General features: G+C 39.3%; 1 protein-coding gene across 5 annotated transcripts in view; it reads left to right on the top strand.

Annotated features, from left to right (window-relative positions):
* Window positions 1-14,902, top strand: part of SLC12A1 (solute carrier family 12 member 1) — a 100,306-nt gene that overhangs the window by 64,466 nt on the left and 20,938 nt on the right. For all 5 annotated transcript variants that reach the window (XM_032297532.1, XM_032297528.1, XM_032297531.1 and 2 more), the window contains one exon: window positions 5,029-5,111. In XM_032297532.1, coding sequence (XP_032153423.1) covers window positions 5,029-5,111 — 83 coding nt within the window. The remainder of the gene's footprint in view (window positions 1-5,028; window positions 5,112-14,902) is intronic.

Genomic DNA, 14,902 nt, shown 5'->3' with positions numbered 1-14,902 from the left:
TACAAGATTAAAAGCAAAGCACAGCTAAGCAAGGAGAAATTTTTCTTTCAGGACACCTGGAATCTTGGGTTGGCTGGTGTCTCTGCAGTTCAGTCCTTGTCTTCTTCTGAGCCTCCGATAATTCGTTCACTATCCAGAGCCCTATATCTCCGTCTGCTAAGAGCCTCCCATATGCCAAGTGCTTCTGCTATCAGGTAGAGTAGGATTGGCTTGTGCTCAGAATGTGAGTTTCAGATGGTACATAACATCTAACAGCTAAATATTTGAGGAGGCTTAGGATATAGGTAATAATGATAGATCTTAAAGAGCTAGCAGGAAGCAAGCTAATGTCTTAAACATGAATTATCTCATTTAATTCACATAAGATTTTGAAGGAATTACTATTATTTTTTTCCGTTCTTCAAGTGGAGACATAGATGTTAAAAATTAACTAGTGTGCATTTAGTGACAGAGCTAGAATTCCAAACCAGGACTATCCCAATTCAAAGTTGAAACTCATGACTATAATGCTGTGCTTTCTGTATATATTACATACTCCAAAACAAGCATTATATATTATATACTATATATTCCAAAGCATTATATATTATATACTCCAAAGCAAGTATTATATACTATATACCATATATTACATATTGCAAAGTATTACATATTATATACTCCAAAGTATTATATATTACATACTCCAAGTATATAATATATATTTGGAGTATATATGTAATATATATTCCAAAACTCTGTGTGTATGTGTGTGTATGTATATACCTGGAGTATGTAATGTGTAATACTTGGAATAGATATGTATATATGTATATATGAATATATATATATGTATATACATGGGTATGTGTATATATATATATACGTATATGCATGTATATACATAATACTTGGAGTAATGAATATATGTATATACATTGCCAGTGTATATGTATATACATATATACTCCAAGTATTACCTGGCTTGGTTCCTTCCTTTGGATAAGAGAAAACAAATTCTACACATACAGAGAGAAACATTGCAGAAAGTTGAGACTTTCGGCCTGGCATGGTGGCTTATGCCTGTAATCCCAACATTTTGGGAAGCCAAGGCAGGTGGGTCACCTGAGGTCAAGAGTTCAAGACCAGCCTGGCGAAACCCCATCTCTACTAAAAATACAAAAATTAGCTGGGCATGGTGGTGGGCACCTGTAATCCCAGCTACTCGGGAGGCTGTGGCAGGAGAATCGCTTGAACATGGGAGGTGAAGGTTGCAGTGAGCAGAAACCATGCCACTGCACTCCAGCCTGGGGGACAAGAGTGAAACTCCATCTCTAAAAAAAAAGAAAAGCAAAGAAAGTTGAGCATTTCTTCTAGGCTTGAAAATACTTAATCAGACTCCAGGGGGGCAATGTTAGCTATGCCCCAAAGCCATCTTTTGTGTCAACATCTCTGGAAACAGAAGATTTCCTGTGTCTGGGATCTGGCTGTGGTTTGATTTCAGATCACAGGGTATGTGACATGCCCTGAGAGATACAGCTGCACTTAAAAGTCCATCCTAGCCATGTAAAACAAGTATTTGCTTAGCCCTTCTTATAGCATGCCATTTCCTCTACCCCTTGTTAGTATAAGCATAACATTTACCATTATATTGAGCAGATTTATGCAACATACTAACAAAAGCATTCTTAGTTTTTCTTGAAAGGAAGCATAAGAAATAACTTTCATCTTCTGAAAGTACAGGAATTACTGAACAAACAAAAATTCACCAACAGTCTTTCTAATGTAAGGAATGTATATATTAAGTGCATTGTGCTTCTCAAAACATATACAGCTTGGGTACCACGTGCTGTCATCTGGCTCCTGCTGGTGTTGTAAGTTCAGTAAGTTAAGACTAAACCAAGTGATCAAGATCAGAATTTTACCAGGCTCAGCAAACAGTATTTTGATATATTTAGAATCATAGTCAGTTGCTGATCAGACATTCTTGGAAATTAACCAGATCTGTTCTCTGTTAATCCAGATTCTTCAGTAAAATTTCTCTTCATCTTGGGGAACAAAAGGGATGGAGGGGAGAAAAAGAACAAATAGGAAGAAATGTGTACAATGAAACAGCCCATAATTTGATACAGAATTACCTGGGACCCCTATGCAACAATCTTGCATGTTCTTCACATGTACCCCAAAACCTAAAATGCAATAAAATAAAAAATAAAAAAAAAGAATTACCTGGGACTGTCTTCCAACCTCCCTACCATCCCAAACATTCTAGAAATGCAAAGGGAGCAAAATAATCAAACCCAGTAATACTGAACCAAGAAGGCCTTTGGCTTTTACAACAAATTTATAATTGGTCTCCTTGGTAATAAAGTTCAGTGTTAGGGTGGCCCAGATTTGTACTAGTATAAAACCTATCTGTATTGGTAAAGTTAAATGACTTTACCAGCACAGTACTAGGACTAATAATGACAATCACGTATCCATATTACATTTCCCTTTCCAATTTTTGTGTCTTTATGACTTAAAGCACAGTAGCATTGTTAACACAGGGGTATTATTATAAGATTACAGTGTTTTACCACTTTTCTTTGAATAAAAGATTTTAAATTTCTGTAATATTCTTAAGGATGGTCAATTTTTTTTTTTAAGATGGAGTCTCACTCTGTTGCCCAGACTGGAGTGCAGTGGCATGATCTTGGCTCACTGCAACCTCCGCTTCCCAGGTTCAAGCAACTCCCCTGCCTCAGCCTCCCAAGTAGCTGGGACTACAGGCTCACACCACCACACCCAGCTAATTTTTATATTTTTTAGTAGAGATAGGGTTTTGCCATGTTGGCCAGGCTAGCCTTGAACTCCTGACCTCAGGTGATCCGCCTGCCTTGGACTCCCAGAGTGTTGGGATTATAGGCGTGAGCCACCTCACCCAGCCAAGTATGGCTTAATTTTAATTAGAATCTGTATGTATTAGTTTTCAATGGCTGCCATAACAAATTACCTCAAATTTAATGGCTTAAAATGGTACTTTAGGCCAGGCGCAGCGGCTCACACCTGTAAGACCAACACTTTGGGAGGCCGAGGTGGGCAGATCCCTTGAGGTCACAAGTTTGAGACAAACCTGGTCAACATGATGAAACCCCACCTTTACTGAAAATACAAAAAATAGCCAGGCATGGTGATGCACACCTGTAATTCCAACCACTTGAACCTGGGAGGCAGAGGTTGCAGTGAGCCAAATCACACCACTGCACTCCAGCCTGGGTGATAGTGCCAGACTCTGTCTTTAAAAAACAAACAAACAATACTTGATTATCTTACAGTTCTGTAGGTTAGAAGTCTGGCATGTGTGAGCCAGGCTGCATTCCTTTTTGGTGGCTCTAGGATACATTTCTGACCTTGCCTTTTCCAGCTTCCCAAAGCTTCCCTCATGTGGGTATGGCTCAGGAATGCCTTCCTCAATCTTCAAAGCCAGCAATGGCTGGTCAAGTTCCTCTCACATCACATTACTGTGACCTCCTCTTACACCTTGTCATTTTAAGTACCCTTGTGATTACTCTTGTCCCATCCAGGTAATCTAGGATAATCTCCCCATCCCAAAGTTATTAACGTAATCATATGTGCCAAGTCCTTTTTGCCATGTAGGGAAATACATTCACAGGTTCCAGGAATTAGGACACTTTGAGAGTACGTTATTCTGCCTCATACAGAATCCAAACTTTTTTTGGCGGAGCATATTGCCTACTTTTTATAATCAAAAACAATCAGAAACAAGATTTGTTTATGAGGAATTTACTTTGTGACAGCTTGTGCCAGAATGAAACTATTCTTTTAAGTAAAGATTATTTATGGTTTGGATTTTGAGTGGATATTCATATTGCACCAAGCTTACATATACCAAATGAAAATTCAGGTTTACTGTGGCCATTGGAAACTGTATGGTGGGACAGTTGTTTCTGGGGTAGGATGACCTAATGATAAGGACTCATAAGTTTTAGATCCATAGAAGTACAAAGGACCCCCAATGAAAAAATTTTAAATGGCTGAAACTATTAATTGGCTTGCTTCCATTTTTAGGACCAGAGAAAACATTTATCTCTTCAAGTTTTATCTCTTCAAACAGAGATAAAAGAAAGACAGACTTTCTCTCCTAGATAATTTAATTCATTTGGGTTGAATACAGAGAAAGCACAAGAGTCAGTATATAGGGTTGCCGTGAAACAGCATTGCTTCAAATGGCGAGTTTAGAGTCAGTTTTGAAAATTCTTTAGTGGAACTGGAGACATTTCTAACCATGAACTTGAAATCAGAAATGTGATAGGAGTCCTTCTGGGAGGCAGCCAGGTTGGGGGTGGTGGCTAATCATTCCAAAGACTGTTTGCTGTCTGTAAACTCTCCGGTCTAAATATACCAGTGATTGTTTTGCTCACTATATAAAAGATTTGATTATTTTTAAAAGATGTGACAAGCTCCTAATCAAAATTCTGATTTAGAGTATTATTTGAACAAATTGGCTAGAGTGAATGATTTAGTTACCTCTACCCAAAATATACTTTAAAAAGGCATAGGGGAAGAACAAACAAACAAATAAAAATGCATTAGCTCTTGGCTATATTCTAAAGTGGATTTTAATAGTTTCATTAGGCCGGGCGCGGTGGCTCAAGCCTGTAATCCCAGCACTTTGGGAGGCCGAGGCGGGTGGATCACGAGGTCAAGAGATCGAGACCATCCTGGTCAACATGGTGAAACCCCGTCTCTACCAAAAATACAAAAAATTAGCTGGGCATGGTGGTGTGTGCCTGTAATCCCAGCTACTCAGGAGGCTGAGGCAGGAGAATTGCCTGAACCCAGGAGGCGGAGGTTGCGGTGAGCCGAGATCGCGCCATTGCACTCCAGCCTGGGTAACAAGAGCGAAACTCCGTCTCAAAAAAAAAAAAAAAAAATAGTTTCATTATATGAAAATCCCAGAAGTAAGTGATCCTAGACTAATACTAGTCCAACACTTGAGGATAAAGGAGCCATTTAAAACACTAACTGCTTTGCTTCCTCTTTCAGTGATGCATTTGATTTTGAGATTGGCGTGGTTATCGTCAGAATCAGCCAAGGATTTGACATCTCTCAAGTTCTTCAGGTGCAAGGTATGTACTTTCTTTATTCAACCAACAAGTATTTATTGAGCACCTATCATGTGCCTGAAATCATTCTAGGATAGAGCAGAGCACAATATAGACAAAACTCCTTGATAGTGGAGCTTACATTCTAATGCTAACTCGTAGTGCATACAGTTCCCCCAACATTTTCTCCAATGTAGCCTTTGCCCTGCTAACCAGAAATGCAGAGGAATTCAAGGTAGTCATCAATTATTTTTCTTATCACAAAACCACAAAGCCAGCATCAGGGAAAATAAACACCTTCGGTAAAATAACCTGCCAAATTAATTTCTGCAAGATGTTTCAGAAAATGAAGATTAATTCTTTCCTCAGAAAAACATGCATTTTGCTTTTGATAGTCTATGAACTGGTTTGTAGCTAACATGGAAATGAGCCTGAATGTATCATGCTGTGAATCACTAATTTAAGTCAGAGGCAGAAACACTAATTCAGATTAGTGACTCTTTGTTTTTTCCCTGTAGAGAATTTGGTATACTTGCTTAGTCTTAGAATTTAAACATACGCCTTTGTGTATGAAATAAAGAATATATTTATATACTTACTGAAAAATTAGCACAAGACATGAATCCATGACTTACCTCTTCTGCTGAACTTCACAACAGTCTAATTACAACACAACATTAAGAAAAAATGATGGTTTTCTGGTGCCTGTCATGTATCAGGCATAGTGTAGGTACAAGCGGTGCTGGGTAGACTAAGATTAATAAATTCTGTCTGTACCCTCAAGAGGCACACAGTCTAGTAAGGGAATTAGATCGATTATTAGCATTATAATAGGTATGAATAAGGAATTATGGGAAAGAAAGAAGAGGCAGCTAACTCCAAAAAGGCTTTCTGGAAAAAATTACCTTTGATTTGAGATTTATTGGATGAGTAGGCATTAACCAGACAAAATTAAGGGAGAGAAAAGTAAGGAAGACAGTTTGGAGGATGCACTCCTGACAAAGAGGAAAGCATTTGCAAAGGTGAAGACTTGGGAGTAGAGAGGAATGGAATATATAGACAACCAAAAGCAGATTCATGTTACTCAAGTGAAAAGTAGGAAGCCGACAACAGTAAAACATGAGGTTGCCACTCTAAGGAGGATCCAGACTATAAAAGCCTCATTTGCCATATTAAAAAGATGGATCACATTCTGCAGATAACAAGGAGCCATTAGAGAGATTCAAGTGAGGGAATAATGTGGTCAAACTTGGGTTTTAGATCTCATGCGCTTTTTATGGGGCATGGACTCAGGACTAGAATGGAAATAGACAGATCAGAGAGTTCTGCAATAATCAAACAAGAGAAGGTGGCAGCTTGAACTAGGGCAGCCTCAGTAGGGATGGAGAGAAAAGAGCAGAATTGAAAAGTATTTTGCAGGCTTGAGAAGCAGTGTTTGGGAGTTGATTGGATATGTGGGATATGGGAAAAAGAGGAGTAAGGAAAAACTCCTTAGTGACTGGATGAGCCAATGGAAATGGGAAATGCAAGGGGAAGTATAGGTTTAATGAGGAGATGCTGGAGTCAATTTCAAACAATCTTCTTTGGGAAATCCTATGGGAAATGTCTAATAGGCAGTTAGCCCTCATCATAAAGAGAAATCTGAGCTGGAAATACAGATTTAGGAGATGTTGTGGGCTGAACTGTGTCTCCCCACCAAATTCATATGTTGAAGTCCTTTCCCCCAGTACTTCAGAATGTGACTGTATTTGGAGGCAGGATCTTTAAAGAGGTTATTAAGGTTAAATGAGGTTCTTTGGGTGGGCCCTGCTCCCTTATCACTGGATGTCCTTATAAGAAGAGGAGATTAGCATACAGACTGAGGGGTGATGGTGTGAAGACATGATGAGAAGGCAGCTGTCTTCAAGCCAAGAAGAGAGGCCTCAGAATAAAATCAATCCAGCTGATGCCTTGATCTTGGACTTTTGGTCTCCAGAATTGTGAGGAAATAAATGCATGTTGTTTAAGACATCCTGTATTAAACAGCCTGGGCAGACTAATACAGAAGACATCATGGTTAATGTGGATTGAAACCATCACCCTGGAAAATACAACTCAAAGACTGTGTGTAGCCGAGGACTCCAAAGTGTAGGGAAAAGGCCCTGAAGAAGAGGAGGAGAGGTCAGAAAGGTGAGGAAATTGGAAGTCTGGGGTCAGGGAAACCATGGGAGAACAGGGCTCAAAATGGGGAGAGTAAGCAACATTGCCAAATGCAACAGAAATGTACAGTGAGATCATAAATCAAATGGAATTGGCACGACACAGATAATCTTAGAGCAACTTCTGTAAAGCAGGGTTATCAGAATCGAGATTGCCATGGTTTGAGGAGAGCCTATGAGATGAGCAAGCAGAGGATCTGGATGCAGCCAACTCTTCTAAGAAGTATGGATGTAACGAGAGGAGTGAGATTCAGCAGGCTTTCTGTGGGGGACCTATAGACCTTTGAATGGGAGATCAAATCATGTTTCCAGACAGAGGAAATGGCACGAGAGTGTGCAAAGAAATGAAGAGGTAGGCAAAGAAAGAGGCGACCCGTGGAGTAAGATCCAGGAAGAACAGAAAACTGAGGGAAAGCCGTGGATGAAAGAGTCAGCCTGAAACAAGGAGAAGAACACTTTATCTAAAATTGGAGCAAAGGAGGGGAGGATTGATGATGGGATATGTGGATTTGTGAGAGTAGAATAGTCAGTTGAAGAAGATGATACACAATCGTCTCAATTCTTCCTTTTAAGCTGGAGTAATGGTTTAATTCTTAAAGTGAGAGGCATGGTTTAACTGAGAATGAGAAGAGACTAGTAAGCATTTTTAAAAATCATGATGGAGAATGAAAGAGATCAGCAAGAACTGATCAGTGTGCAACAGTGAAAACCCAGCTGTGGTTGTCCAGTTTTCCCTGGCAGCATGAAGTCTCCAAGGCACAGGAGCAGCATCAGGGCATTTCTGGGTAGGTTCAGCAGACAGAAAAAAGGATTTTTAAGGGCTATTGCCTGATCCATTCATATTCTATTTGCTGGTTCATGATTGTCTCCATCAAAACAGGGAAGAATATGAGTGGATTAGGTGAATTTTCTGATGCAACCATTCTGGTATGTTGTAGGGGAAGAGGAGGACAAAGAAAAAAACTAGAGATCAAGGGTTTCTGTAAGATGGAGAGCTATTATCTGATTATGTATACTCTATGACAGTGAAGAACATGTAAAAATAAAACTGCGAGGAGGGTACATCCCATGCAAAATAGTAGCATAAAAGGTTATCTCTTGGGGCTTTTAGACTTCCTTTTTATGCCCGTTTTCTTCTTTATGGACATTCTAAATCTCCAGATCAGAAATACTAACTCCCACTCACTGAGTGTTCCCTATTAATGTATATCCCCTCCTAAGAGAACTTACTACATTAGTAGCAACAATTGCTAAAATATTTGAGCACCTCTTCTGTGCCATCTATTGTGCTTCATGTTTATATATAACATTTATCATCCCAGCTACCCTATGAGCAGAGTATTATCATTGTCCCCATTTTACAGCTAGTAAAATGGAGACTTACCCAAGATTTACAAGGCTAGTCATTAGTAGAGCTGGGATTCAAACCTATATCTGTTTGAAGCGCCTATTTTACCTGTTAAAAAGAAGAGCTAGAGAAGATGATGACATATAACAAGAGGCAATAGTGAAATCTGAGCTCTGGGAATGAGGCAAAGCTATGTGTTCCTTAAGACACCCAACAAGGGCACTGCCTGTCTATGGTAAGAGGGCAGCCCCCTTGTTGAGGGCAATTACAAGAACTGAATATTAAGAGAAGTGTTCTGTTGCGAACTTCCTAGGTTTTACTTTAATTTTTTTCCTGGCTTTTGTGCTATAATGTTTTCCATCCACAAATGAAAATGCAAAACATAACTTGTATTTACATTACACATTAGCTTTGTGTGTTATGTTGATCTCTTCAAGTCGAAAGATGTGATGTAGCTGAAAAGCATTGCTCCCACTCCTCATTGTTCCATCTGCCGAGACGCATCCTCAATTTACCTCTATAAAGCAGTACAGTAACCAAGTTATACAGTATTTCTCAAAGAATCCTGGCAGCAAACTGCATCCCCTTTTAATTTCCCAAGGGTTGTATCCTATTTAAATAAACTTTGATGTTTGAAATATTTCTGCTTCTTAAGAAAGGGAAAATACAGTTGGATGCTAATAAAATAATTACAAGTACCAACTATCTAGGGTAAACAAAGAAAAACAATGTTACACAAGTACAGGAAGAACATGCAAAAAAACAACATAATGATAGAAATTAACTTTCAGCCACATTTCCATGCATTGTTTTGAGGTTTATGTAATTTATGACACAAACCTCTTATTAGATTTTGAATTGGAAGAAATAGAGTTGCATTTCATTATATTATGCTGTAATTCATGGCCTAATAAGGGCCTGATAAATCTTAAGTATTGCATTATACTATGTTAATGATTATCATCATAGCTTTTCCAACACAGGCACCACAGTGTCATCACAGATTATAATTTAAAGGAAATATTAGCAATTCGGAGTGCCCATATACTATAGTTAATAAAGTAGTGAATAGAAATCAGCTTTATAGATAATTTACCAGCTAATGACAATTATTTTTATATTGTATATATTTTTATATTTATATTGTATCACAGGCTTATGTGAGGAGAATAACTTTTAATATAAATAAGATCGATGCTCATAACATTGTAACTTGTACACTGCAGCAACTCATCCAATACTGATGACTGATAGGTTCTCTTAATAAATTAATTTATTGCCTGACAATGCAAAAAAAAACAAAAACCATGATATTATATATTGCTTACTTCCCAGCAAGTTTTCCAGCTACAACAAAGAATCCAAATTGTACTGGTAAGAAATAAAGTGATGAAACGTGATTTGCAATATATTGTGGTCAGGTATTCCATGTAAGCACAGCATGGTCTGTGACCAACTCAGAGTACGGGGATACTGCTGTGTCTGATCGAGTGGCTTAGCAGAATAAAGACAGATGGCGGTGTGGTAAATAATTACTTGATAGAAGGCAACCACTGCAGGATTGCTTCCTGCCTTCAATTCAACTAGACTTCACCTGGGGTACAGCACATTGATTCATATGAGCATTTACAGCTTTGAGTTGATTGACCAAGGAAAGAATTATAACTTAATAATTAATAAAGAAAAAAGGATGCTGTAAAATGGGAGGAGATTCCATTACCCCACTGGGTTTCCCTGCTCTCCCTTCTGCTGTCAGATAATTAACGACTCTACCCTTAAGGTTCAAAGCAGATTGTAATTTGTAGACCTCTGCCTATTTCTAAAAGACATCTTTAAAAAACAAGAAGAAGAAGAAGAAGACTGGGGACGTAGCATTTGAAGCAATCTTGACAAGTAAATTAAATTTTAAAATATAGTCACTACAACTGGGTACCATATAATCAATTTATAAAACACTTGAAAATACCGTAACTACTATTCAAAGCAGTTTTGGCATTTACATGAAAGTATGGCTCAAGAGTCATTCTTAGTTATTACTGTGAAGACATACAAAATTGGTTAAAAACCTTCCCTCAACTGGGAGAACCTAAACGTCTAAGCTTTTTCTTCCACCATTAGAACCTCGGGTTGAGGTTATAAACATCTTGAAATGAGAGAAGGGCAGGTGTGCTCTCTATCTCTCTCTATCCCTATCTCTATGTCTTTATCTCTCTCTCTATCCCTATCTCTCTCTCTGTCTCTTTGTCTTTCTCTATCGCTCTCTCTCTGTAGCAGTGTGTCCTTATAAATTATGACATACTACAGAAGCATCCAGTGCATTCAAGTTCCCAGTAGTTACCATTACAGGATTTCCAGGTGGTGGCCTTTTCCAGGGAGAAGTTCCCTCTCCTTCCCCACTTGCCTCTCATGCTTCCATCTCCCAGGCTCTTATCTTCCTGGTTCCCCTGTCTGTCCCTCTTTTTTTATATAACTTTGTATACAGTATTAACTGCACTTCTTTCAAACATTGTCTTTTATACTTACCCCCCACACGCACACACCCTTCTCACACCCCCATTCTTCACAACTCTGCACTTATTTTTCTTCTTTTATAAAAACAGTACTTTCAAAAATACTGAACTGAATTAAATAGCATTGACCTGTTCTTTATTTCAACACACAATTCTAAATGCCTTATTGGTGCAAATATGGTTCCAGGTACTAGCAAGGAGGGGTGGCACAATGAAGAACGTCGGAGGGATAATGTGAGGTCCAAGCATCGGGTTTGGAATAGACAGGTCTGGGTTTGGATCCCAACTTTGACACCTTTTATCTATGTGACATTGGTCAAGTTACTCGTTATCTCTGTGTCTCACTTTTTGCATTTTCCAGTGGAAATAATGACAGTACCTACGTCACTGATCTATTGTTTTGGATTAAAGAATTTGACGGCTGCAAAGCATTTGGCTTTGTACTTGCCACACAGTATACTCTCAATAAATGTTAGTAATGAAATAGGGCGTAAGCTCTGCCCTCCAGGAGTCTGCAGTCCATTGTGGATAAGATAGGCATCCGAGTCACACAGTTATAGTTAGTGGAATAATAGTTTAAGCAAGGTATTACGGAAATGTAGAGGAGATTGATTCTGATTGAGAAATTAGGGGATGGTTTCTAGAAAATATACAGACTGGGTATTCCTCAGCAGGCAGATATTGTGAGCAAGGCAATGTCACTGAAGAAGAAGGGAGAAAAGGGACAAACACTAGAACTGGGAGCCGAAGACTTGGGTCACTAGCTGTGCTACCCTGGACAAATCACTTGAACTTTCTGAGCCCAAGTTTCCTTTTCGGTAAAATGGGGAGAATAATACCAGCTCTGCCTACATCCCAGTATTGGTATCAAATGAGATACTATGTGGAAAGGGCTTTGTAATTTCTGAACTTTAAAAATGTAGTTGTGATGGTGGTGATGATAGAATAAATAATTTTTATTGTCAGGCTAGTGAAAATCAACTTACACCCATTCATTCATACTTTCTTGGCTTACTCCCCTTGTGGCTAATGGTATGCCTTTGCAAGTCATCTGGCCAGTATTTCTGGGGTTGACAAAAATGTTTTGACAAAGTCTACTCTTAATTTCCCTGCATGCAAACAGAGGCAAGCAGTACACTAGATAGATCCTTCAGAAGAACACATAATCAAAGCATCACTTCTGTTTAGTGTTGAAATGTGAAAAGGAAGGAGTGCACAGAAGGAGGCCTTAGATCACCTACCAAGTGAATAATTAAAAATTAACTCCAATAAGAACTTGTGAAAATCACTATGCAAATGGGGATCATACCGTGGTATGGATCTGAAAATCCAAGATGTCAAAGCAAGCTGATTTTAGCCTTTAGAATAGATACTCTCTGTCATCCTCTGTCTCTATCATCTTTGAGGAAACGGCTACATCTCAAGCATTCGAGCAAAATTTGATTTTGTCTCTCAGGCCTGCAATTTTGCAGCTTGCTCTGTTCTGGATGGGCTGTGCACATACCTTCAAGCAAGCTGCTGGAATCACTCCCAGTTCGCTCAGCCAGCTGACTCCATTACAAAGGCAGATTTATCTTTTTTTCCTTCTTTGTCCAAACTAGAGATCAAAGAGCAACCAGTGGCTAAGCATAGGGTCCACTGGAGCCCGCCGCACCCCCCCAACCAAAAAAGAGAAGAATCCCTTCCCAGGGCAGCCTTTACAGTTACCACACCAGAGGACTGCAAAGAGCAGGTTACCTTGCAACTGGCCCCCTGAAACACCCCAGAAGGCAAGATAGCAGCTAGGGTGTTTCAAGACAGTGACAACAAAATCTAGGTACCAATGCTGCTCCTCTGGTGCAGCCTGCCATATAGACCCGTATCTTTAGGGTCCTCCTTTCAAAATGACATGTTGGATGGGCCATTGTTTGGGGGGATTAACTTAGCATGTGCCTCAGAGTGTTTAGGTTCATCTGATGATAAAGCGTAGGAGGGTAATAAAACAACTCTGAAATCATAAGGATAAGCCACAGGAGGAGAGTCTTCATGGTGGGAAGCGTGTGCAGATCTCCTTGCATATGAACCCTGTAACTTGCTGGGTGATATCAGACAAGTCACCGAACCTATTCGTTTCTTCATCTACAAAACGAAGATGATAATAGTAGTAACTATCTCAGAGTTGTTTGGAAAGGAATAAAATGCAGCACGGTCCCTGGCACCCAAAGAGTGTGCAATAAATAGTAACTGCTAAAATAACTCCCAGGCATCTGAAAATACTCAATTTGTTTTGCATGACTAGGCCCATTTCCAAAAGTTGCATAAATACACTGCCTACAGAATGCAGCTCTTGCTCTGTTCTTTTAGGAGTTCCAAAACACTGCAGAAACTTTGTTTATTCTTTTTGCAAAGCCAGGAGGGTGGGAAAGGGAAAGGGTTACAGTTTTCCATTTCACAGACGGGAAATCTGAGGCATAGAAAAAGTAAATTACTTGCCAAATGTCACATAAAGCCAGCAGCAGAGCTATAATCGGTCATGAACCCCAGTGCAATGCAGCTTGTCTTCACCTTTCAAAAGTCAGGGGTAAGCAACTTCTGTCTGAGCTTTAATACCATCAGTCTAATTTCTCAGATTTTCTATAGCTGCTGATCTTGAGAACCTTTGAAGCTTTGGGGAAATCACATGGGTGATTTGACCTTAAATCTCATGCCACTGGCAAAAGATTAATTGCTAAGACCTGGAAAGGGGCCAGACAATTCTGTGTAGCTGAATAGCAGCATCGTCTAGGGATGTGACTGTCCTGACAGATTTAGTTAGCACATAATTGATAAATCTGGAGTTTGTATAGCTTCGCTTCACAGAGAGATAAGGCAATGGGCTCCGAGGGTTGACATTTACAGAAGCTCTCCCAGTGTTTTGTAACACTGAATCTAGGTTTTCTATCCTCTTCCTCTGAGCATTGCTCATTTTCTGGGACTCTGTTCTCAGCAGGCAATATGATCAGGGCATCTGACAAGAGTGCCACCTCACCCAGTGTAAGCAAGAAGCAAGAAGCCGCCTAAGTGTAGCAGTGTCATATGACTGCTTTGAAAGTCTTATTTACCCTGATCCAGTGCAGGCTGAGTCGAAGAGCGATCCAGCACATTACATAGCAGCTAGGAAATTTTCGTCACAATCAGAATCCAAAAAGATAAAAGGCACCCAGATATGACATCAAAGCTCGGATAGTGGGCCTAAACCTTGGGCAGGCAATTTTACACTGCTTGACTCCTGTTCCAGGCTAAAATGTGTCATAAGACCCTTTTAGCAATGTGAACTCTGACAGGCACCCAGAAGCCTCAGCTTTTATTTCTTTGACTTTGGTCCACCTACTCCACGAAGTATTTTGCTTATCGAAAGGAATTGCTGGTGGATATTTTCCATTCTAATTTGTATCCAGAGCCTATAGAGTTTATTGTAAGATTTTATTATCTTTTCTTAATCTTTGCTGTCTAGTTTTATGTTTCAATTCACGAGGCCTTGTTGTGTGTCTGATATATAGCCAGTGTACTTCTGTAGTTTTGTCACTTCCAGTTGTAAAACATCTGACCCACTAGTTTAGGTCAGTAAATCAGTGGCTACAGTGTGCAAGGTTTTCTGTTTGTTTGTTTTTGCGTGGTAGTGAATAAGGATGGCATTAAATAGCCTCTCTTGCCCTCACAAATAAAAATCCAGTAACTTCATGTATCATAACTTAACACGTAGAGCTATTTTTCTTTTCTTTTTTTTTTTTTTTTTTTTTT

The sequence above is a fragment of the Sapajus apella genome, unplaced genomic scaffold (assembly GCF_009761245.1).
Source record: "Sapajus apella isolate SASKATOON/1434 unplaced genomic scaffold, GSC_monkey_1.0 scaffold37, whole genome shotgun sequence".
Taxonomy (NCBI): domain Eukaryota; kingdom Metazoa; phylum Chordata; class Mammalia; order Primates; family Cebidae; genus Sapajus; species Sapajus apella.
This window is presented reverse-complemented; position numbering and strand designations above follow the sequence as displayed.